This window comes from Ovis aries, chromosome 7 (genome assembly GCF_016772045.2).
Source record: "Ovis aries strain OAR_USU_Benz2616 breed Rambouillet chromosome 7, ARS-UI_Ramb_v3.0, whole genome shotgun sequence".
Lineage (NCBI taxonomy): Eukaryota > Metazoa > Chordata > Mammalia > Artiodactyla > Bovidae > Ovis > Ovis aries.
In genome coordinates, this window is record NC_056060.1 from 82,864,741 (window position 1) to 82,892,010 (window position 27,270).

The following is a 27,270-nucleotide window of genomic DNA, read 5'->3' on the forward strand; positions in this document are numbered from 1 at the left end:
CATATAACTGGTAAATTAACAGGTGATAAGTCTAATAGTACTGAAAAGTACTAAACTACACGCATAGTCAGGGTACCCTGCTACTCACCTGATTTCACCTCCACCTGTGCCATCTGCTCTAAACACACTGGACTCCTTGCTGTGTCTCCAACATACCAGGTTTTCTCCTGCCCCAGAGCCTCTGTACTTGCTGCCCTGCTGTCTACAATCTGCTTCCTTAGACACTTGAGAATTTGCTTTCTTTTTTTGGGTCTTTGGTAAAAAAAAAAAAAAAAAAAAAAATCACTCTTCATGAGGGCTTCCCTGACGATCCTATTTTAAATCTCACCCTCCATTGCACTTCCTTAACACCTCATTCTCTTTTTATATATTAGGTACTGTGTATATATTTATTTGTTCATTGTTAATATACACTAGAATGTATGCACTGTGCGAAGATTTTGTCCGTTTTGTTCCCTTGTGTTCACAGTGCCCAGATGTCTGCAACACAGCAAGCACTCAGTCAGTATCTTTTGACTATGTCAACGGGCTACTGGACTCACAGAGAAGGAAATGTAACACATTACTTAGTGCCATCTTAAACAATAATAAGTCATAATAATGAAAACTTTTACAATAAACTCAAGACAGAGAGACAATCAATGGCGTAGGACAGAATGCAAATGTTACAAGCTATATAAGGTTAAAAAGAAAAGCATAGCTGACATAAGTTTGAAGGTAGGAGAACATGTCACAATTTATGTTAAAACCTTATCTGAAATATCTCATTGCTCCAATGCAAAGACACATTTTTTTCAAATTTCTAATGTTTCAGAAAGAAGAGCAAATTATGACATACTAGCCACTGTCAGCATCCTAGCAAGCTTATATGTGACTATAATGTATCTGTTCAACCAACTGTCACTTCAGTTGATTTATTTCATTAGTATCATACGTGATTGAACATTAAGTTTTACAGTGTGAAGCAGCTTTGAAATGAAACATTGAGTATGTGGAAGACTGTCACACTCAAGCTGTAAAATTGTAAGCAACAGAAAATATCTCATCTCCTGGGATGAAAAATCAATTGAGGAAAACACCCAAGAAATGCAGATTAAAAACTTCAACATTCAGTTGTTAATCTAACCAATAACAACAAAAGCAGCAGCAAATATTTACTGTTACTCACTATGTGCTCAGAGAAGGCAATGGCACCCCACTCCAGTACTCTCGCCTGAAAAATCTCATGGACAGAGGAGCCTGGTAGGCTGCAGTCCATGGGGTTGTGAAGAGTCGGACACAACTGAGTGACTTCACTTTCACACATTAGAGAAGGAAATGGCAACCAACTCCAGTGCTCTTGCCTGGAGAATCCTCGAGAGGGGGAAGCCTGGTGGGCTGCCGTCTATGGGGTTGCACAGAGTCAGACACGACTGAAATGACTTAGTAGCAGCAGCAACACTATATGTTAATGGTGTGTTTTCAATATAATGTATCTACTCATTTAATTTTCACGTGTGCTAAGTTGCTTCAGTCCTGTCCGACTCTTTATGACCCCATGGACTGTATCCCATCAGGCTCCTCTGTCCATGGGATTCTCTAGGCAAGAATACTGGAGTGGATTGCTGTGACCTCCTTCAGGGGATCTTCCTGACACAGGGATCGAACCCACGTCTCTTACATCTCCTGCACTGGCGGGTGGGTTCTTTACCACTAGCACTACCTGGGAAGCCCTAACAATTTTCATAACCTATACTAATTCCAGTTCTCATTTTATAGATGAAAAAACTGAGGCACAGAGAGGTTAAGTAATTTCTTTTTAAAATTTTTTATTGACATACAGTTGATTGTGCAGTACAAAGTGATTCAATTTACACACACACACACACACACACACACACACACACACACACACACACACACACACACACACACACACACACACACACACGGGCTTCCTGGCCTCCCAGCTTCCCAGGTGGAGTGGTAAAGAACCTGCCTGCCAATGCAGGTTAGATGTAAGAGATGCCAGTTTGATCCCCAAGTCAGCAAGATCCCCTGGAAGAGGGCATGGCAACCCACTCCAGTATTCTTGCCTGGAGAAGCCCATAGTGCCTGGCGGGCTGCAGTCCATGGGGTCGCACAGAGTCAGACACAAGTGAAGTGACTTAGTGCATGCATACACATCACACACACATAGACTGTTTTTCAGAATCTTCTCCCTCATAGGTTATTACAAAATACTTAGTATAGTTCTCTGTGCTATACAGCACGTCCTTGTTGGTTATCTTTTTTATATTAATATATAGTAGTGTATATATGTCAATCCCAAACTCCTAATTTATCCTGCACCCACTTTCCCCTTTGGTAACTGTAAATTTGTTACCTATATCTGTGCTTCTACTTCTGTTTGATACATAAGTTCATTAAAAAAAATTTTTTTTTAAGATTCCATATATAAGTAATATAATGTTATTTGTCTTTTTCTTTCCGGCTTACTTCACTTAGTGTGATTATCTCCAGGTCCATCCATGCTGCTACCAATGGTTTTATTTCATTATTTATTTATGGCTGTGCTGGGTCTTCATTGTTGTGCACGGGCTTTCTCCAGTTGCAGTGAGCGGGGGCTACTCTTCATTGATGTGCAAGGGCTTCTCATCACAGTGGCTTCTCTTGCTGCGGAACACAGGCTCTATGCTCGCAGGCTTCAGATGTTACAGCACACAGACTTCAGAAGTTGTGGCATACAGGCTGAGTTGCTCCGAGGCATCTGGGATCTTCCTGGATCAGGGATCAAACCTGTGCCTCCTACACTGGCAGGCGGATTCTTATCCATTGTGTCAACAGGTAATTTCTTTCTTTCTTTTCAATTTGGCTGCACCAGGTCTTACTTGCAGCACATGAACTTTATTTGCGGCACGTGGAATCTAGTTCCTTGACAAGGGATCAAACCTAGGCCCCCTGCATTGGGGACATGGAGTCTTAGCCACTGGGCCAACCAAGAAAGTCCCTATTTCATTCTTTTCTATGGCTAATATTCCATTGTATATACATACCACACCTTCTTTATCCATTCATCAGAGGGTAAGTAATTTTTAAGAGAGATCACAGTTAATAGTAACTGGCATAGATCAAACACAAAGTCAGGTAGTTTGGCTTAAAAATGCACGCTTTTACAAAAGTCTAGATGCCTCTCCAGAATTTTATTACAGAGCTACTAAAGCACAGGAAGCAGGAAAGTTGACATAACTATATTTACAATTTAGAAAGATCACTACTATGCACTAAGACAATAGTCTGGAAGGGAAACAAGATCAAAAGCAAAAAAAAGAAAAAAGTCAAGAGCTCTTATAATGGTCTGAGGGAGAAAACAAAGATGAGGACTTGATTAAAGCAGTGGCAGCAGGAAAAAATAACACAAATGAGAGGATAGTGAAGATCATATACGATATAGTGACTGTGGCTGACATTGTTAGTCGCCTACATGACAGTCATCCTTTCAACTGGTTTCCCTGCAAGAAGAGCTTGCCTCCTTGGTACAGGCTGAAAATACCAAATAAATGTTTTCTTGACTTTCAACTATAGATTTGACTTGATTCCATCTTAGCCAATGGAAAGTAATGGGAAGTCTCCATGTATCTGTCTGTAAAGAGCCGTCCCATTCTGACACAAAATGCATTTGTTCCCTCGGTCTTTACCATTTGATAATAATGAGTGAGGACATAATTCTGTTTATTAATAGTATCTTTTTTTTAATTAGCAGATAGAATTGTAAGACAAGCTTTGAAACCTACTTTAATCACTAATATTATTACACTTTTATAGGCACTAGTATATTTAAAAACACATGGCAGAGATCAAACCAGCTGGAGCTTCATTTGACTGATGTCTGCTGCTAAGTCACTTCAGTCATGTCCAACTCTGTGCAACCCCATAGACGGCAGCCCACCAGGCTCCCACGTCCCTGGGGCTCTCCAGGCAAGAACACTGGAGTGGGTTGCCATTTCCTTCTCCAATGCATGAAAGTGAAAAGTGAAAGTGAAGTCACTCAGTCATGTCCGACTCCTAGCGACCCCATGGATTGCAGCCCACCAGGCTCCTCTGTCCATGGAATTTGTCAGGCAAGAGTACTGGAGTGGGGTGCCATTGCCTTCTCCAGACTGATGTCTAGTAACTGCAATTCTATTTCGAGTAACTGCATAGTCTGTATTGCTTGTTCTCTAAAATAGCTATGCCAGTCTTCAAAATTTAATTCTATAATCTCTCCACTCTTCTACAGATGCCTTCACTTCTTATTTCTTTGAGAAATATATCTTTAGAATAGAATCTCATCAATTTCAGGCCACCAACACCATAAATTTAAGTGTACTTGCCCTGTTTTGCTACTATTAAAATAGAACCAGCATCCTTCCTCCACCCTAGAACTAATCCACTCTCTCCATGCTTCTTTGTGGAGATCTTTATGCTCATGTCTCTACCATTTTTAAAACAAAATTCAACACAAAATCAAGCCACTGGTGATTTACCCACTTGAAATCAGTAAACTTTACTTTATGCAAATTATATCTAATAAATCTGTTTTTAAAAAATCAAAACAAAATACACACACATAGTTTTTCAACTTCACACTCCTTTTGTTACTCTGCCTTTCTAGTCTCCTTTGAAGACAAATTTCCTGAAAAACAAAATTTAACTGCCTTACTGAGGTAAAAGTGACATACAACAAAATATACACATTTACAGTATATAATCTGCTGAGTTTTTTAATCATATGTATAACTGAGAAACCATCATCACAATCAGCCATTACCACGAAAAGTTTTCTTCTACCTCTTGCTATACTTCCCCCCTACTTGAACCCTTCTCCCATCACATAACCTTGTCTGACAAACTTCTGGGATTAGTAATGTCTAGATTTGTTATCTCCTTATTTTGCATCCGTCCACTCAACATAGATTCCATCCCCATGACTCCAATCTAAATCACCAACACCTTCAAATATTTAATCTAATCAAGTTTCATTTCTTACTTGATTTCTTTATAGCATTTGACCACTTTTTTCTTCTTTGAAAATCTTGGTGTCTGAGACTACGTTATCCTGGTTTCTCGTCTCTCTGGCTACTCATTCTTATTTTCCTTTGAAGACACTTGTTTATGCTGCCTGTCCTTTCTATATTTGTCCAAGGCCGCCTTCTCTTCTCACTTAGGCAATCTCAATGATACATGATTCTAATGATGATTTACATATAGCTATATATATTATTTGAGGATTCCATATTTGCAAACTCACCTACTCACTAAAATTTGTATCCTCAAAATCAAAGCTCATGGTGCTTTTGGTCAGTGGGGATCTGCATGTACAACTCTCATATGTACCTCAAAAGGAACTCATCTCTACCCGCAAATATGTTCTCCTTCAGCAAACATGCCCACCACCCTACTAGCTGCCTACATGGGAAACTTTTCTTACCAATCATAGTTTAGAATTCATGGTTTCTAAGGCAAGCCCAGATATCATTTGCCCAGTTTGACTGAGAAAATGCATCTATCTCTAGGTTATAGGGGAAACATTTCAGGCTTTGATTCTCCCATTCTACCCTAGGTCACCTGCATGTAAGTGTGTGGGACAGGGTGGGACGGGATGGGTTGGAAGGAAGGCAGGTAAGGGAGGCACACACAGTAGAGGAGCTGAACATCTTGAAAGGATTTCAAAAGACCGTTTGGAAAAGACCAAACAAAAACACTAAATAAGCTGCCCTACCTGTGTAAGATATTGTGTGTGCATGTTAAGTTGCTTCAGTCATGTAAGACTCTCTGTGACCTTAAGGACCGTAACCTGGCAGGCTCCTCTGTCCATGGGATTTCCCAGGCAAGAATACTGGAGACGGTTGCCATATCATCCTCCAGGGGGTCTTCCCGACACAAGGACTGAACCCACGTCTCTTACGCCTCCTGCACTGGCAGTCAGGTTATTTATCACTAGCGCCGCTTGGGAAGTCCTTCTAAGATATAAATTTTATATCTTCTGTGCTTACCTCTAAAATACATCCCAACCAGCAATTTCTTACCACAAATGAGAACTGCACAGAAAGATACTGAGCCTTACAAAGACAGAAATATAGAGCAATGGGACAAAATAGAAAGCCCAGAGAGAAATCCACACACCTATGGACACCTTATCTTCGACGAAAGAGGCAAGAATATACAATGGATTAAAGACAGTCTCTTTAACAAGTGGTGCTGGGAAAACTGGTCAACCACTTGTAAAAGAAAGAAACTAGAACACTTTCTAATACCATACACAAAAATAAACTCAAAATGGATTAAAGATCTAAACGTAAGACCAGAAACTATAAAACTCCTAGAGGAGAACATAGGCAAAACACTCTCCGACATAAATCACAGCAGGATCCTCTATGACCCACCTCCCAGAATATTGGAAATAAAAGCAAAAATAAACAAATGGGATCTAATTAAACTTAAAAGCTTCTGCACAACAAAGGAAACTATAAGCAAGGTGAAAAGACAGCCTTCGGAATGGGAGAAAATAATAGCAAATGAAGCAACTGACAAACAACTCATCTCAAAAATATACAAGCAACTCATGCAGCTCAATTCCAGAAAAATAAATGACCCAATCAAAAAATGGGCCAAAGAACTAAATAGACATTTCTCCAAAGATGACATACAGATGGCTAACAAACACATGAAAAGATGCTCAACATCACTCATTATCAGAGAAATGCAAATCAAAACCACAATGAGGTACCATTTCACACCAGTCAGAATGGCTGCGATCCAAAAGTCTACAAGCAATAAATGCTGGAGAGGGTGTGGAGAAAAGGGAACCCTCTTACAGTGTTGGTGGGAATGTAAACTAGTACAGCCACTATGGAGAACAGTGTGGAGATTCCTTAAAACACTGGAAATAGAACTGCCTTATGACCCAGCAATTCCACTGCTGGGCATACACACCGAGGAAACTAGAATTGAAAGAGACATGTATACCCCAATGTTCATCGCAGCACTGTTTATAATAACCAGGACATGGAAGCAACCTAGATGTCCATCAGCAGATGAATAGATAAGAAAGCTGTGGTACATATACACAATGGAGTATTACTCAGCCATTAAAAAGAATGCATTTGAATCAGTTCTAATGAGGTCGATGAAACTGGAGCCGATTATACAGAGTGAAGTAAGCCAGAAAGAAAAACACCAATACAGTATACTAACACATATATATGGAATTTAGAAAGATGGTAATGATAACCCTGTATGCGAGACAGCAAAAGAAACACAGATGTATAGAACAGACTTTTGGACTCTGTGGGAGAGGGAGAGGGTGGGATGATTTGGGAGAATGGCATCGAAACATGTATACTATCACGTAAGAAACGAATTGCCAGTCTAGGTTCGATACAGGATGCTTGGGGCTGGTGCACTGGGATGACCCAGAGAGATGATATGGGGAGGGAGGTGGGGGGGGGTGTTCAGGATTGGGAACACATGTATACCCGTGGCGGATTCATGTCAATGTATGGCAAAACCAACATAGTAATGTAAAGTAAAATAAATTGGAAAAAAAAAAAGATACTGAGCCTTATTTATCTTACATAAAATACTTTAAAGCTATGTATTTTGTAGCCAATTAAAAGTGCTTCAATTAACTTTACTATAATTATTTTAACCTCTCAGAATCCTATGGATGAGGTTTAAAATATATATGTACTAATTATAAATATGATACATGTTCACGATAAAAAAAAAATACCACTAATTCCAAAGGACATATATTCAAAAGTGAACAAATCACCAACTCTTTACTACCAGAGGTCTGAATTACCTGTGTCTTCTTACAGATATTTCTTACATATATGTGAGGTGAAGTTGCTCAGTCGTGTCCGACTCTTTGCGACCCCGTGGACTTCTACTAGGACCCCTACTAGGCTTCTCCGCCATGGGATTCTCCAGGCAAGAATACTGGAGTGGATTGCCATTTCCTTCTCCAGGGGATCTTCCCAACCCAGGGATCGAACCCAGGTCTCCCACATTGGAGGCAGACGCTTTAACCTCTGAGCCACCAGGGAAGCCCTTCTATACATATTTTCTTTTCTTAAAATTATTTATTTTTGGCTGCACTGGGTTTCAGTTGCAGCACACGGGTTCTCTAGTTGTGGCAAGTGGGCTTAGTTACCCCACGGCATGTGGGATCCTCGTTACTCAACCCGTGATCCAATCCACATCCCCCGCATTGGAAGGTGGATTCTTAACCACTAGACCACCAGGAAGTTTTAATTTTTTTTTTTAATTTAACTATAAAAAGAATCATTCCATATAAACTGTTCTGTACCTTGCCTTTATCACTTAATGATAGACTACAATATTCTGCATAAGTACATGCAGAGAACATTCTTTCAGTATTTCCTGTATCAACGATCACCACCTCTATCAGTCTGGGACAAGATACTAGGTATTCTCTTTAATACTACCCCTTTTCATTTCCTAGATGCAATCTGTCTCCAATTCCTAGTGCCTCAATTATTTTTCAATTTACTTTTCTTTTCATCTCAGCAGTCACCACTCTAGTCCAGCCTACCATTATCTATCCTCTGGATTAGTAATCTTTCACCAGACTCTTCGTAACCACTATGTTATTGTTCAATGGCTCAGTCATGTCTGACTCTTTGTGACCCCCATGGACTGCAGAACGCCAGCCTTCCTTGTCCTTCACCATCTCCAAGAGTTTGCTTAAACTCATGTCCATTCATCAATTGGTGATGCCATCCAACCATCACATCCTCTGTCGTCCCCTTCCCTTCCTGTCTTCGGTCATCCCCAGCATCAGGGTCTTTTCCAATGAGTTGGCTCTTTGCATCAGGTGGCCAAAGTACTGGAGCTTCAGCTTCAGCATCAGTCTTTCCAGTAAATATTCAGGATTGATTTCCTTTACCACCACAGTTCAAAAACATCAATTCTTTGGCACACAGTCTTCTTTATGGTCCAACTCTCATATCCATATACTGCTGGAAAACCACAGTTTCCAGACTACCAGAAAAACCACAGCTTTGACTATAAGGACCTTTTGTCGGCAAAGTGATGTCTCTGTTTTTTAATACACCGTCTAGGTCTGTCATGGCGTTTCTTTCAAGGAACAAGCATCTTTTAATTTTTTTTAAATTCCATTACTCTAGAAGTCCTTAACATGGACTACAAATCTTTGCCCTACTTCTTCCCTGGTTCATCTAAACTTCCGATACTACTATAGCTTTCCTTTAGTTCCTTGATATCATTCTTTCCTCCCACCACCATGTCTATGTACATATACTCTTCGCACCTAATTCATTCCTACTAAACCTTTAGATATCAGGTCAAACTTTACTTTCTCAAGGAAGCCTTCCCTGATCCTACAGTCTGGGTCATGTTGTTTTGTTACATGTTATTAGAGAACCAGATTCCCTTTTTAAAAAGCACTTATCTCAAACAAATGTGACCTAGTTAAACCAAAAATCTTCTGCACAGAAAAGAAAACCACAAATAACAACAAAAAAAGACAACCTACAGAATGGGAGAAAATATTTGCGAACAGAATGACCAACAAGGGGGCTAATCTCCAAAATATACAAATGGCTTGTACAGCTCAATATCAAAAATCAAACAACCCAATTAAAAAAATGAGCAGATGACCTAAATAGACATTTCTCCAAAGAAGACATACAGATGTCCAATAGCCACATGAAAAGATGCTCAACATTGCTAGCTATTAGAGAAATGCAAATCAAAACTACAATGAAGTATTACATCAGACTGGTTAGACTCAATTCAGTTCAGTTCAGTTGCTCAGTTGTGTCTGACTCTTTCCAACCCCATGGACTGCAGCACACCAGGCTTCCCTGTCCATCACCAACTCCAAGAGCTTACTCAAACTCATGTCCATAGAGTCGGTGATACCATCCAACCATCTCATCCTCTATCATTCCCTTCTCCTCCTGCCTTCAATCTTTCCCAGCATCAAGGATCTTTTCCAATGAGTCAGTTCTTCGCATCAGGTGGCCAAAGTATTGGCATTTCAGCTTCACCATCAGTCTTCCCAATGAACATTCAGGACTGATTTCCTTTAGGATGGACTGCTTGGATCTCCTTGCAGTCCAAAGAACTCTCAAGAGTCTTTTCCAACACCACAGTTCAAAAGGATCAATTCTTTGGCACTCAACTTTCTTTACAGTCCAACTCTCACATCCACATATGACTACTGGAAAAAGCATAGCTTTGACTAGATGGACCTTTGTTGGCAAAGTAATGTCTGCTTTTTGACATGCTGTCTAGGTTGGTCATAGCTTTTCTTCCAAGGAGCAGGCCTCTTTTAATTTCATGACTGCAGTCACCATTTGCAGTGATTTTGGAGACCCCAAAATAAAGTCTCTCACTGTTTCCCCATCTATTTGCCATGAAGTGATAGGATGCCATGATTTTTGTTTTCTGAATGTTGAGCTTTAAGCCAACTTTTTCACTCTCCTCTTTCACTTTCATCAAGAGGCTCTTTAGTTCTTCTTCACTTTATGCCATACGGGTGGTATCATCTGCCTATGTGAGGTTATTGATATTTTTCCCGGCAATCTTGATTCCAGCATGTGCTTCATCCAGCCCTGCATTTTGCATGATGTATTCTGCATATAAGTTAAATGAGCAGGGTGACAATATACATCCTTGATGTACTCCTTTTCTGATTTGGAACCAGTCTGTTGTTCCACATCCAGTTCTAACTGTTGCTTCTTGACTTGCATACAGATTTCTCAGGAGGCAGGTAAGGTAGTCTGATATTCCCATCGGTTGAAGAATTTTCCAGTTTGTTGTGATTCACACAAAGGCTTTGGCGTAATCAATAAAGCAGATGTTTTTCGGGAACTCTCCTGCTTTTTCGATGATCCAGTGGATGTTGGCAATTTGATCTCTGGTTCCTCTGCCTTTTCTAAATCTGGTTAATAGCCATGTCAAAAAGTCTACAAATAATAAATGCTGGAAAGGGCACCAAGAAAAAGGAACCACCCTACACTGTTAGTGGGAATGTAAACTGGTGCAGCCATTATGGAGAATAGCATGGAGGTTTCTTAAAAAACTAGAATCAGAGCTACCACGTGATCCTGCAATTCCACTCCTAGGCATATATAAGGAGAAAACTATAATTCAAAAAGATACACACACCTTAATGTTCACAGCAGCACTATTTACAATAGCCATGACATGGTAATAACCCAAGTGTCCACTGATAGATGAATGAATAAAGATGATGTGATATACACACAATATGGAATATTACTCAGCCATAACTTAGCATTACCAAAGGGGAAAGGGGAGGGGGGGAAAGTTAGGAGTTTGGGATCAAAACATGTACATTACTACATATAAAATAGATAACAACAAGGACCTACTGTATATATAGCACAACGAACTATATTCAGCATCTTATAATAACCTATAATAGAACAGAATGTAAACAAAGAATGTATAGCTGAATTGCTTAGATGTACACTTGAAACCAACATAACATTGTGTATCAGCTATATTAAAAAAAAGACTTTTTGAAAAGAGAAATAAAGTAAATAAAAAGCACTTTCTCAGTCTGTAATCATGTATTAGTAACACAGATATCAAATTAAAGTCTCTCCCCCATAAGGAGACTATAAACTCCACAGAGTGAGAATTATGTCTTACTTGCTTACCACTTAACATCCGTCTGGCACACAGCAGGAGTTCAAAAAATTTATAAATATGTGATGATAGATCTACCTCATTCTTTTTTTAAGTGTCAAAGAATTCCCCTCAACAGATGTCATAACTTCTTTATCTAGTCTCAGAATGATGTTTAACTGAGTTTCCAGATTTTTACTATTATAAACAAATTGCTAGAATGATCACTCACACCAGTATATATCTATAGATGTAATTCTTAAATGTAAAACTGCTAGTCAAATGAAAAGTACATTGAAACTTTTAACTGATATTTTCCAAATTGCCCTCCCATGAGGTTGCAAAGTATCCTCCAAGCAATCAGCAATGTGTAAGAGGACCGACTTCAACATATCAGGTTGGCCAAAAAGTTCATTTAGTTTTTTCTGTAAGACGTTAAGGATCCCAATACTTAATACTTGATTTGCATAATCAAAATGAATCTACTGTTTGGCTGGGTGTGGGGCACTAGAGAAGAGTGTTAGATTTTATGTAAGAGGTGGAGTTGTTTGTTTTAATCTTAATATCACACTAACCACTTAAAATTAAACATTAAGTTTATTATTCCTATAAAAGCAGTTTCAGCAAGTAAATTGCATAGACAAAGCTAGGTGATTAGGAAAATGTTTCATCATTGAGACTGTGGAAAATTTGTGTATTTTAAGAGTCATGTATTAAGTTCCCAGAGATTCTCAAAATCACTTTTCCAATCATATTGACTATTTTTCTTTCTGAGGCTTTAGTCCATATTTCATGCATAGTACCAAGGCAGTAAAAAAGGAGGAGAAAAATAACAATAAAAATACTCACACATAAGAATATACAAAAAATAGAGAAAAATGCTAACACTTCAAATTAAAGTTTCTTCTTCAAGATATTAACATTTTGGTGTAGTTCCTTCTATTTTTTCCTCCTCACACATCTCATAGCATCAGTTCAGTTCAGGTTAGTCTCTCAGTCATGTTTGACTCTTTGCGACCCCTTAATTGCTTCTTCTCACTAAATGGTGTAGCACGCTCATTTATTTCTTCTATGACCTTAAATACAGATGATTCTTCTTTAGTCTCAAGTAGCAGTAACAAAAAGCACCTACAAGGCACCCCTTTCTCTAGATCTTCACTATGTTCTTAAACTTTAAAGCTTCCATTTTCTGATGTGACAAATGAAGGCATTAGTTTAAATGAACTCAATTAAAAGTTACAAGATTAAGGATACCACTATAATACTATAATTAGCCTCCAATTTAAAAAATAAATAAAAACATCTATTCAAATAGAAAAAAGAGATTAAGGATAAAATCCCTTTTGATTTAACTCTTCTGATTTAAGATTTTATAGAACATACCAGGCCTGTATTTAAGAAAGCAGATACCCACTTCCTTTGTTCCACCATTAGCAAGCATGTTCTATTGAAAAAAACTTGATTCTTGCTAATTCAGAATTTTTAGGTATTTCAGGATTAGTATTTTCATCAGAAGTGGTCTTATTTGTAGTGATTTCAGATTATATACCAGAGATTCTTGTTTAAATATAATGAGAAGGCTTCCAGTGCAAGATGGTAGAATAGAAGGACGTGTGCTCATCTTCTCCTGCGAGAGCACCAAAATTGCAATTAGCTGTTGAACAACCATCAACAGGAAGACACTGGAAAAAGATACTAAAAAAAGATAATCTACATCCAAAGACAAAGAAGAAGCCACAGAAAGATGTTAGGAGAGGTACAATCACAATAAAATCAAATCCCACACCCTATGGGTGGGTGACCCACGGACTACAGAACAATAATTCCAAAGAAATTCTCCCACCACTGTGAAGGTTGTAAACCCCACTTAAGGCTTTACAGCCTGGGGAATCTGACAAGGAGACTGGGAATCCCCAGGTAACCTGGTCTTGAGGGCAACTGGATTTGATTATAGATTTCCTTGATTACAGGATTTATTTTTACAGTCAACAAAAACAAGACTGGAAGCTAACTGTGGCTCAAATCATGAACTCCTTCTTGCAAAATTCAGACTTATATTGAGGAAAGTAGGGAAAACCATTAGACCATTCAGGTATGACCTATAAATTCAAGGGACTAGATCTGATAGACAGACTGACTGAAGAACTATGGACTGAGGTTCATGACATTGTACAGAAGGCAGTGATCAAGACCATTCCCAAGAAAAAGAAATGCAAAAAGGCAAAATGGTTGTCCGAGAAGGCCTTACAAAGAGCTGAGAAAAGAAGAGAAGCTAAAGCCAAAGGAGAAAAGCAAAGATATACCCATTTGAATGCAGTTCAAAAGAACAACTGACTGGTTCCAAATTGGGAAAGGAGTACGTCAAGGCTGTATATTGTCACCCTGCTTATTTAACTTATATGCAGAGTACATCATGAGAAATGCCGGGCTGGATGAAGCACAAGCTGAAATCAAGACTGCTGGGAGAAATATAAATAATCTCAGATATGCAGATGATACCACCATTATGGCAGAAGAGCCTCTTAATGAAAGTGAAAAAGGAGAGTGAAACAGCTGGCTTAAAACTCAACATTAAAAATACAAAGATCATGGCATCTGGTCCCATCACTTCATGGCAAACAGACGAGGGAAACAATGGGAACAGTGAGAGACTTTTATCTTTTTGGGCTCACAGAATCACTGAAGGTGGTGACTGCAACCATGAAATTAAGTCGCTTACTCCTTGGAAGGAAAGTTATGACCAACTGAGACAGCATATTAAAAAGCAGAGACATTACTTTGTTGACACAGGTTCATCTAGTCAAAGCTATGGTTTTTCCAGTGGCCATGTATGGATGTGAGAATTGGACTATAAAGAAAGCTAAGGGCCAAAGAATTGATGCTTTTGAACTATGGTGTTGGAGAAGACTCTTGAGAGTCCCTTGGACAGCAAGGAGATCCAACCAGTCCATCCTAAAGGAGATCAGTCCTGAGTGTTCATTGGAAGGACTGATGTTGAAGCTGAAACTCCAATATTTTGGCCACCTGTGCGAAGAGCTGACTCATTTGAAAAGATCCTGATGCTGGGAAAGATTGAGGGCAGGAGGAGAAGAGGATGGCAGAGGATGAGATGGTTGGATGGCATCACTGACTCAATGAGATGAGTTTGAGCAAGCTCCAGGAGTTGGTGATGGACAGGGAGGCCTGGCGTGCTGCAGTCCATGGGGTCGTAAAGAGTCGGACACGACTCAGCAACTGAACTGAACTGATTGTGAAAACTGATACAAATCTTTTACTATTGTGATTATGTCACTATTACTCACTTAATACCACTATATCATGATTCGTCAAGAGAAAAATAACAGAATTCTGTATCACCAAAACTAGGATCTATTAGATAAACCTTTTAAAATTACTTTTTAAAACCTAGATGCATATCAGAAGTATCTTGAAATTTTTTTGAAAACTACAAATGCTCAGGTATTGCTTTTTTTCTCCAGAGCTCCAGATATGTTTCTAATGAGCAGACATGTTTAAAAACAACTGGACTATATGATGATCTTTTACTTTTATCTAGTTTCACTTTTTCTATTTCATATTCAGTGCTCGAATTTCATTTACTTTATGTTCTCCAATTTTTTCATCTCTTCTCTTCTTGTTGATTGTTCTTTCCCAAGCTTTTATCAAGAGTAGCAGAAAAGCTTTTGTATACATATATATAAATATGTATAATATATATATTTTAGAAAACTTATGAATTTTTGCCTAACTAAAAAATTATGACATTTTTGATTCCACTTGTTTGACTTAGTATAAACAGAATGCCAGATTTCTAATAAAAAAATAGATATGCAACAAGCAACAAAGGTTTACTGTATATCATAGGGAACTATAGTCAGTATCTTGTAGTAACTTATGGTGGAAAATAGTTTCAAAAATAATATATGTGTATTTGTATAACTGAACCACCTTGCTGTGCACCTGAAACAATGCAAGTCAATAAAACATATATATTTAAAAATAAATAAACAAACAGAAGGAGAAAAATCATTAATTATAATCTCTTTTTCTTCTTACTAATTCTGTCATTGAAGCAGAATATAAAGAAATTAGCTTTTGAAGTGTTTTCTTCTAACTGTTCTGATTAATGGAATTTATAGAAACGTGAGGTCTTACCTTGACTGGGAAGCTACATTTTCCAGTACGAACTCCTTCTTCATCTGTCTGCCACTGATGTGGACGACTGGCCTCTGGAACATAAACATCTTTCTTTCTCCTAAAACTCTGCCGTAGTTTATTCATTTTAATTTTTACAAGCTGTAAAAGAAATATGAAAAGGAAGTTACTACCTTCTCACACGAGTCTGGATGAACTCCGGGAGTTGGTGATGGACAGGGAGGTCTGGTGTGCTGGGAATCATGGGGTCACAGAGTCGGACATGACTGAGCAACTGAACTGAACTGAACCTTCTCACACATTTAAAGTTCACATTACAATATTAATAAAAAAACTATTATCTCAAATCAAAGGTTTTGTTTTAGGGGGAAACGAGCAATTAACATACTTCCTTTTAGAGTAACCCTAAGTTCAAACAAACAAATCATTTCACTTTTTGCAAAGACAATTATAGTACTAGTTCTAGGAAAACAACAATAACATCTTGTAGGATCTGGAGTTGTTATTATAAGAACTTTCAAGCACTTTAATTGTAATAAACCAATGGCTATTCCTACTAATCTACCTCTCAAATCCATTTTAACTACCGAATAAGGAAATTTGTACATGTAGGCCAAATTATAAACTGCTAACAATTTCTGAAAATATTCTGAAAACTTTGATCCTTATCAGGAAAAAATCATTCTGAAACACTGACATTTGGGAATTTTTTTGGTTTAAACTACAGTGTTTTTGTTTTGTTACTGGAAGAGGCACTTCTCTCATGCTTTTAAAGGTACAGAAGAAATCACAAAACTACAGAGAAGGAAGACTTATCTAATAAGAAACAAAGGAGCATTTAAGAGTCAATGAATAAACATAATGAATGTATCCCTTTATAGAACAAATCTCAAAACCTGAAACCAATACCTTCAGTTTTCTGTTTCATTCTTTCCGTGAGGGATTTAAGCACCTCAACCAGCCTAAAAGGAGACCTAACTTGAGAAAATGATGTGACAAAGCTATATAGAGGAAACATCTCTGCCAGGAATGTTAAACAACAAGGGAGGGAACATTAATTCCCACAGAACACCGATGAAAGACTTGAAAATCAAGGCCTGCATTCAGAGGAAAATCATTTTGTATTTTAAAGTGCATAATGCCACAGCAGAACTATTACCAAATTAGCTAATTCACACAGAGAGGCTAATCTTACCACACATTTTCTTAAAAGGTAAAATTTCGGAGAGATGAATGATAAAATCTCTGGATTTTCTAAAAATGAATTTATTATTTCTCAATTCAAAGTTGATTTATAGAGTAGGTAAAGTGAAAGTGAAGTCGCTCAGTCATGTCCGACTCTTTGTGACCCCATGGCCTATAGCCTACCAGGCTTCTCCGTCCATGGGATTCTCCAGGCAAGAATACTGGAGTGGGTTACCATCGCCTTCTCCAGGGGATCTTCCCGACCCAGGGATCGAACCCGGGTCTGCCGCATTGGAGGCAGATGCTTTAACCTCTGAGCCACCAGGGAAGCCCTGAGTAGGTTAGGTGGATATTAAATAATCAAAGGACTGGATGGACAAAAGGTAATCCATTCCTTTGCTTTTAAGTAGATCACTTATTCCTAAACTACTTTCAATGAGAGTCTATCTTAATCTAATAGACTTCCAAAAAGAATTCCTTAACCTTCCTTGATAATATACTTTCATATCACATTTCAAGAATATATACAAATACAAATATAAGAAAATAAAAAACATCCACATCCTTGCTCGAGGTGGCACTCCAAGAATCTTGAGACAAAAGTCTGTATGATGCCTTTCTTTTTCTTCCTCTTAGCAAAAAAAGACTATACACTTACCCAGCTGGCCAAGTCAAACAGCTAAAAGTCACCTCTACTTTTATTCTTTCTCTGACCAATAACTATGGATTTTATTTACTTAGTATATCCTGAATTAATTTCCCCACCCACCATGTAAGTTCTACTATCCTCATTTTTGCTTGTATCATTGCAAAAGCTTAATAACTTAATAGTCTCTCTGCTTCCAAGAGAGGTCTACTCCGATCTGTTCTCCTGACTAATGCCAGAGCACTTTCTAAAACACAAATCTGACCATTAATTACTCTGCTTAAAATCCTTCAATAGCTTCACATCACTTTTAAGGTAAAGTCCAAATTCCCAAGCATGGTGCAGTCTTTTTTCATCTGGCTTCACCCACCAGCTCCATTCACATGCTAAGCTCCAGGCATACTCAACTACCCAAACTACTTTAAACAAGGCAGGCTATCTTTCAGAGCCTCTGTACATGCTCCTTCCTCTGCTTAGAAAGACCTTTCTCTATTTGCTTCTGGTTCAAGTTTACTCATTTTCAAAGAGTCAGCTCAGTCTTCATAGAAGCTAGCATTTTTTCTGAAAAGCCCCTATCTGGTCTGGGTCCTTTCATTTCATATGAGTCCCATGAATACCCTCTGCTTACCTCTGTAACTGTACTCCTCAAACCTTATAGCAATTTTCTATTTCCTTTATGGAAGGTTGTATCTTGTTTGTTTATACTTACTTGTTTAAATAGTATCCTTGCATCCTAATACAGTGCCTGTCATATATACAGCACACTATAAAGTTGAAGAAATGAAAGATACAATAGATCCCATCCTATTAGATGGTATTTACAAGGTAGGATAAATGTAGACAGTAAGACCAGAGAATCATCGGTGTTGGAAGAGACTGCATTTAATAGTAGGCCAACCTCCCACCGACAAAGGAACTACTTGGACAACTTCCCTGAAAGGAAGACATCCAGTGAAATGAAGTGAAAGTCACTCAGTCATGTTTGACTCTTTGTGAGACCATGGACTATACATTCCATGGAATTCTCCAGGCCAGAATACTGGAGTGGGTAATCCTTCCCTTCTCCAGGAGATCTTCCCAACCCAGGAACTGAACCCAGGTCTCCCACATTGCAAGCAGATTCTTTACCAGCTGAGCCACAAGGGAAGCCCAAGAATACTGGAGTGGGTAGCCTATTCCTTCTTCAGCGCATCTTCCCAACCCAGGAATCGGACCAGGGTCTCCTGCACTGCAGGTACATTCTTTACCAACTGAGCTATCAGGGAAGCCCTGATATCCAACCTCTGTCTAAATAGCACCAGTACAAATGTATTTCCTCTTTGTTGTTGTACTATTCTACTGACCAATAAAGATAACAGACTGGAAATATCATCTGATTTGAAGGTCTAAATATCACATCACTTTCAGTATTAATATGGCTTGACATCAGTGTTTCTACAAAGAGAATTATATATCAGTGATTTTTGAACTATCCTTTAGGTGGCTCTAGAATTTCCACAGAGGAGTCTCTGGTACCAAACGTGTTTGGAAGGAAAGAGGAGGAGGTTAGAAGACTGATATAACTCTCAGGAGGGCTTTCAGTCCCTGTCACAGGTTCAAACAGACAAGCTTCTCTTTCTCTGACTTACATGTTGGGGCTCCATGTTAAAGCTTAAGGAAAGAGTTTCAGAGCTGGAAATTTTTTGAAAATCAGTGATATATCTGTAACTGTTCTAAAATGAACTTGGTAAAAAGAAAATACATAATCATAATATCTTACTTGCTACTTCTTAATGTGTAACTACCACTGGCCTACAAAATAATCTAGCAATTAAGATAATAATTAATACAAGGGAGAAACCAAACATTCTATTTTCAGGTAATCTATGTATAATGATTTTGCTTACCAAAAACAAAAAAAGAAAATGTTAATTCAAAGTAATGTTTACTACTGGTTCTCAATAAGGTTAAACGTGACTCCCAAATAAAGAAAATCATACCCCCTGTGGAAGTCCTGGTTGAATATAGGTAAGGAATATATTTTTCTAAGTATAAAACCTGAGAACAAACTTATTTTGTCCTACAAACTAAATTTTTAAAAAATGATATCCCCATTCTGCTAGATTTTCAGAGGTTACTGCGTACACTTAACTGCCCACATCAGGAAATCCTCTGGTTTATCCTCCTCATCTCTGTTTCTACCGATGCCTTTGAGGGCTTCCTCTACTTTCTCCCACCCACTGTAGATATTCCTCAAATATTAATCCTCCATTGGTGTTCTCTTTGCATTATCACTCCTGGAGAAATAATCAATACAAACTATTACCCCAATTAGGAGCATTTCCTAATTGTACTCTTAACTCTTCCTCTCTTAAATTTCTGTATTTGGGTGCACTGATACTGCCTCAGTCTCATTAATTTAAAGTTAAATCATCACCTCTTATCTCCTATTCCTCTGGTCTTCCTCCTCTGACCCAGTTTGTTTGGGTTAGTAAAAACTGAAAACTTATCATGTGCTGGGCCCTGTTATGAATGCTAGTGGATACAGAAATTAATAAGACAACCGGCCTTTAGATGGCTCTCTCCCTTTATAAAAGGTTCATTTCTGCACAACATGGAGAATGAAATAATAGCACTATATACAGTATCACCTAGAAGCAATCTAGGTTCAGGAAACATTTCCTATAGGAGACACTGCCTGAGTTAAGTTTTAAAAGAACAAAAACCAGTCACATACTGTGGAAAGTAGGAGGGAAAAGATTATTTCAGGTAGAGGCAACAACATCAACAAAACATAGATTCAGGAAATCTATGAATTAACTGAGTCAACATGATATAATTGTGCTTCAGGAAAGCATTCTGCCTAAGATGATAAGACTGTAAGCCAAGAATTAGCTACACTTTGTCAGGAAAGTTTAACAAACTAATCTATCTGGGCAAACAATTTGTGCATCAGGGCAAACAGTTCTCCTCACATGATAACAGATTGCTCTTCTTGCTATGTCCATTAATTTTAAATATTGTGTTGTAAACTTTGCCCATCCGAACTAGTTCCCCACCTTGAAGGACCTGCCTTAAACCATCTGAGTCCAGATCTCAAAACCCCAGAAATAATCTTTCTAACTTCTCCTAACTACCAAGACTCTATCATACTGGTACTCTCCCTTGCTGCAGTAAGTTTAATAATCTCAGTTTTGTTTGATCAACAGAATTCTCTTTGTGGAGAAAGTCAAGAGCAGGAATTAATTATAAAAGGTGGGGAAGAGAAAGAAATCAAAATATGACTCCTAAGTTCTAGGCCTCAGTAAGCTGGATAGAAGAATACAGTGAACCGAATTGTTGAATTTGAGAGGTCTATTTATCAGGCTGCCAGGTGGAGATGTATATAAGCCTGAAGATCAGGGAAAAGACCAGGGCAACCATAAGCAGTTGGATAGGTGAAACTTTTCTTGTGATGATCTCATTATTTTCCTAATTTTATCTAATAGGTGTTAGTATATAATAAACAGAATTAAACCCAGCACACTCAAACGTGAATAGAGAAATACACACCATATAATTGGCCAGTATGACTTGATATAGCCATACCAGTGATAAGGTTTTGCAATGCTTATATTCTAGATAGTAAACATTCACTGTGCTGAGTCCCTTGCCTAGGATCCATTCCGTGATCTTCCACAACCCAACAACTGGTTTAACAAAGTAGTAAGGCCAGTGATCAGTGCAAAGAAATAAGGGAAAACAATAGAATGGAAAAGACTAGAGATCTCTTCAAGAAAATCAGAGATACCATGGGAACATTTTTCATGCAAAGATGGGCATGATAAAGGACAGAAATGGTATGGACCTAACAGAAGCAGAAGATATTAAGAAGTGGCAAGAATACACAGAACAACTGTACAAAAAAGATCTTCACGACCCAGATAATCATGATGGCATGATTATCTCACTCACCTAGAGCCAGACATCCTGGAGTCCAAAGTCATGAGGGCCCTAGGAAGCATCACTGCGAACAAAGCTGGGGAGGTGATGGAATTCCAGTTGAACTATTTCAAATCCTAAAAGATGATGCTATGAAAGTGCTGCACTCAATACGCCAGCAAATTTGGAAAACTCAGCAGTGGCCACAGGACTGGAAAAGGTCAGTTTTCATTCCAATCCCAAAGAAAGGCAATGCCAAAGAATGTTCAAACTACTGCACAATTGTACTCATGTCACATGTTAGTAAAGTAATGCTCAAAATTCTCCACATCAGTTTTCAACAGTACCTGAACCGAGAATTTCCAGATGTTTAAGCTGGTTTTAGAAAAGGCAGAGGAACCAGAGATCAAATTGCCAACATCTGCTGGATCATGGAAAAAGCAAGAGAGTTCCAGAAAAACATCTATTTCTGCCTTATTGACTATGTCAAAACCTTTGTGTGGATCACAACAAACTGTGGAAAATTCGTAAAGAGATGGGAATACCAGACCACCTGACCTGCCTCTTGAGAAATATGTATGCAGGTCAGGAAGCAACAGTTAGAACTGGACATGAAACAACAGACTGGTTCCAAATAGGAAATGGAGTACGTCAAGGCTTTATTGTCACCCTGCTTATTTAACTTATATGCGGCGTACATCATGAGGAATGCTGGGCTGGAGGAAGCACAAGCTGGAATCAAGATTGCTGGGAGAAATAGCAATAACCTCAGATACGCAGATGACACCACCCTTATGGCAGAAAGTGAAGCAGAACTTCACTTGAAAGTGAAAGAGGAGAGTGAAAAAGTTGGCTTAAAGCTCAACATTCAGAAAACAATTATGGCATCCGGTCCCAACACTTGATGGCAAATAGATGGAGAAAGAGTGGAAACAGTAGCAGACTTAATTTTTGGGGGGCTTCAAAATCACTGCAGATGGTGATTGCAGCCATGAAATCAAAAGACTCTTGCTCCCTGGAAGAAAAGTTATGATCAACCGAGACAGCATATTAAAATGCAGAGACATTACTTTGCCAACAAAGGTCCGTCTAGTCAAGGCTATGGTTTTTTCAGTAGTCTTACATGGATGTGAGAGTTGGACGGTGAAGAAAGCTGAGTGCCAAAGAATTGATGCTTTTGAACTGTGGTCTTGGAGAAGACTCAGGAGAGTCCCTTGGACTGCAAGGAGATCCAACTAGTCAATCCTAAAGGAAATCAGTCCTGAATATTCACTGGAAGGACTGATGCTGAAGCTGAAACTCCAATACTCTGGGTACCTGATGCGAAAAGACCCTGATGCTGGGAAAGATTGAAGGCAGGAAGAGAAGGGGAAGACAGAGGATGAGATGGTTGGATGGCATCACCGACTCAATGGAGATGAGTTTGAGTAAACTCTGGGAGTTGGTGATGGAGAGGGAGGCCTGGCGTGCTGCAGTCCATGGGGTCAGAAAGAGTTGGACACAACTCAGCAACTGAACTGAACTGAAGGCTAGAGAACATTCTGATTGGTCAGTAACAATGCAAGTCAGATTCCAAAAGTTCCATCTCTCTGGCACAGCTGTTGGCTTCCTCCAGGGTCCCCAGAGGGTTGGTCTGCCTTCATGTGCCTCTGCCTCGTCCTAGATAGGCACAGGAAGGATGGTATAACCATACTCACCAGCCCTCCACCCTGTCCACCACGGTCCTGCAGGCTGGCTCCATTACCACAATGTTCCCCCAGTGAGATCTGGAATAGACTTGTTAGGGGAAACAGCACCTTTATCAGTGACACTAGCTGCCCCAGTAGTCAAAGAGACTAACTAGCTCATTAGACTGGATAAAAAAGCAAGACCCAACAATATGTTGCCTGTAATAAACGTACTTAAAATATAAAGACACAAACAGGTAAAAAGTATAATGACAGAAAACAATATACCATATTAATACAAATCAAAAGAAAGTTGGAGTGGCTATATACTCCCATCACAATAATTAACAGAATAAGTAGGAAGAAAATAAAAAAGGAGATGTACAGCAAGACTTGAGCAACAGTATCAATCAACAAGACCTGATTAACATTTATAGAACATTCTACCCAATGACAACAGAGTACACATTCTTCTCAAGTGCATATGGAACATTTACCAATATAGACCATATTCTGGGCCATAGAACAAGTCTCAAATTTAGAAGGTTTCAAGTCATGCAAAGTATGATCTCTGACCACAAAGGAATTAAATCACCAAATATTTGGAAACCAGATAATGCATTTCAAAATAGCCCATGGGTCAAAGTAGAAATCAAAAAGGAATTCAGAAAGTATTTTGAACTGAATGAAAACATATCAAAATTTATGGGATGTCACAAAAGCAGAACTTAGAAACTGATAGCACTAAACCAGTGGTTCTCAACCAGGCATGGGGAGGAATCCTGTGCATTTGGCAATACCTAGAGAAGACATTTTTGGTTGTCACTAGAGGAGATGCTACTGGCATCTCATGGATAGTGGCCAGAGATACTGCTAAGCATCCTATAACACATAGGCAAGCCCCTGAAAAGAAAGAATTGTCCAGCTTAGAACGCCAATAGTGCACTATTGAGAGACCCTGCACTAAACATCTATATTAGAAAATAAGAAAGGTCTTAACTTAAAACAATGACCTTAGCTTCTACCTATAGAAACTAAAGGACAAACAAATGCAAAGCAAGCAGAGAAAAAGGAAACAGTAGGAATCAAAGCAGAAAGCAGTCAAGTAGGAAAATATAAATATAGAAAAAAGGAAACTAAAAGCTAGCTCTTGGAGAAGATTGAAGAAATACTGATAAACCTATAGCCAGACTATTCAGGGGGAAAAAAATGATACAAATTACCAATGTCAAGAATGAGAGGATTTCTCTGATAGTCCAGTGGTTAAGAATCCTCCTGCCAATGCAGAGGACGGAAGTTCAATCCATGATCCTGGAAGATTCCACATGCTGAGCGGCAACTAAAACTGGGTGCTGTATCTACAGAGCCCATGAACTCTAGCCCCATGCCCTGCAACACCACTGCAGTGAGAAGCCCATGTGCCACAACTAGAGAGAAGCCCCCACTCGATGCAACTAGAGAAAGCCCAAGGGCAGCAATGAAGACTCCGTGCAGCCAAAAATAAAAATAAAAAGAATGACAGGTGTTATCCCTATAAGAGTCTATAGATATTAAAAATAATAAGGGCATATTATGAACAAGTTTATGGCAATAAATTCAACTCAGATGAAATGGAAAAAGTCCTTTCAAGGTACAAACTTTCATAGCTTATTCAAGAAGAAATAGATGACCGTTTGAAGCTGCAAGAAGAAACAGATAACCCTTTGAAGTTGCAAGAAGAGATAGATAACCCTTTGAAACTGCAACTCCAATACTTTAGCCACCTGATGCGAAGAACTGACTCATTTGAAATGACCCTGATGCTGGGAAAGACTGAGGGCAGGAGGAGAAGGGGATGACAGAGGATGAGATAGTCGGATGGCATCACTGACTCAATGGACATGGGTCTGGGTGGACTCCGGGTGCTGGTGATGGACAGGGAGGCCTGGCGTGCTGTGGTTCAGGGGGTCGCAAAGAGTCACACACGACTGACAGACTGAACTGAACTGAACAGTCCTATGGGCTTCTCTGGTAGCTCAGCTAGTAAAGAATCTGCCTGCAATGCAGGAGACCCTGGTTCAATTCCTGGGTCAAAGATCCTCTGGAGAAGAGATAGGCTACCCACTTCAGTATTCCTGGGCTTTCCTGGTGGCTCAGTTGGTAAAGAATTTGCCGGCAATGTAGGAGACCTGGGTTTGATCCCTGGGTTGGGAAGATCCCCTAGACTAGGAGGGCACGGCAACCCACTCCAGTATTCTTGCTTGGAGAATCCCCATGGACAAAGGAGCCTGGCAGGCTCCAGTTCATGGGGTTGCAAAGAGTCGGACACGACTGAACGACTAAGCACAGCACAGCACAATAGTTCTATATCTATTAATGAAATTCAATTTATAGTTTAAAATCTTTCCACAAATACAACTCCTGGACTAAACGGATTCACTGGTGAATTCTGCCTAAAATTTAAGGAAGAAATCATACCAATTCTACAAACTCTTCCCAAAAAACTGAAGAGGAGGGAACATTTCCTAAAGCATTCTATCGGGCTAATATTACCTGATAGACACTATTTAAACCAAAGACACTATTTATGGTTTTTAAATAGATAGACCAATATCTCTCATGAACATACATACATAAATTCTAAGCAAAAATTTTGCAAATCAAACCAAACAATTTATTAAAAATATATCATGATCATATGGAGCTTTTCTAATAAATGCAGGGTTAGCTAACATTTTAAAATGAATCATTAAGTCACCTTATTAGTAAACTAAAAATGTCCCTGTCAATATGTCAGTTTATAGCTTCATGACGAACTGTACTTCTCCTTCTTTGAATTCATGAACAGATTACATACTGAACTCAGTTTTCTTTTTTAATGGGTTAAAACTCAACTAATTATAAACATATATTTCTTCTTTCTCTATCTCCCATAAAGAGCTCGTATCTAGTCCTGACTTCTTTGTGAATTCTAGTCTTCTATTTCCAACTCCAATTCAAATATCTCCAAATCCATTTATCTTCTTCCTTTCAAACAAACTCTTCTTCCTGACTTTTGTATTTATACACAACACCTTTACACGCATCAAAGCTTTAAAATGCCAACAGCATACTCTAAGGTTCATCTCTGACACTTTCCCATAATTCTTCCGGACAAAGTTCATCAATAGATGCTACTGGATGGGAACAGGTATCAGTTATCTCTGGTATTCAGCCATTCAGCACTTCTATTCCTTTTTTTTTTAATTTATTTTTTTATTTTTTAATTTTAAAATCTTTAATTCTTACAGCACTTCTATTCCTAATTGCCCTGGTAGAAAAATCACTTCATCCATGACCTCTGCAACAACCCCTGGACTCCAAGCCCTCTTCCTTCTAATCTTCCTACAGAGTTGTGCCAGATTAAATTCCTAGAATTCTTCCTTGACTATCTTCAAAACCCGTTGAAGATTCTAAAGTTTGATGTCCGAGTCTGGCATTCAGAAGCCTCTACAATTTGAACCCAGCATTGTCCAGCCTTATCTCCCAGTACTTCCTTGCATAATAAGATCAGGCCTTTCAAATATGCAATGGCTTTCTCACTTCTTTCTCTTTCTTTACCCTGTATATTCTGCTTGTAATATTTTACTTTCCTCCTCTTTCAACTAAAATACTATATACCAAGGCATGATAAAGAAGCTGATTTAAAAATAATTTTATCATATAATAGATGTGACTTGTAAAGAACAGGAAAAACAGAAAAAGCTGAAGAATGAAATACAAATGACCTGTAATCCCAAACAGAAATAACCTCCATCAACAGTTCAGAGTTTTTTCCTTTGTTTTTTCCTATGCATATATGCTTCATATTTTTCTTTTTATAAAAGAGAGATCACATGATTATCTTTCTTTCAGCAAGGAAAATTTTTAAATCTTCTATCCCTTTCAGAGTAACATGCTTTTATTTATAATCTAGGTCAACAATTCAGAGAGGTAAGAATATTATGCTATTGTTATAATCACAATTTCATATTAAAAGACAAAAAAGGTTTCAATTTATTTGAAGACAAAATTTATTTTTTGCTCAGCATC

General features: G+C 38.6%; 1 protein-coding gene across 50 annotated transcripts in view; it reads right to left on the bottom strand.

Moving 5' to 3' along the window:
- Positions 1–27,270, bottom strand: part of NUMB (NUMB endocytic adaptor protein) — a 170,623-nt gene that overhangs the window by 44,684 nt on the left and 98,669 nt on the right. For all 50 annotated transcript variants that reach the window (XM_060418288.1, XM_060418271.1, XM_060418284.1 and 47 more), the window contains one exon: positions 15,823–15,963. In XM_060418288.1, the coding sequence (XP_060274271.1) occupies positions 15,823–15,948 (126 nt within the window). In that variant the 5' untranslated portion in view covers positions 15,949–15,963. The remainder of the gene's footprint in view (positions 1–15,822; positions 15,964–27,270) is intronic.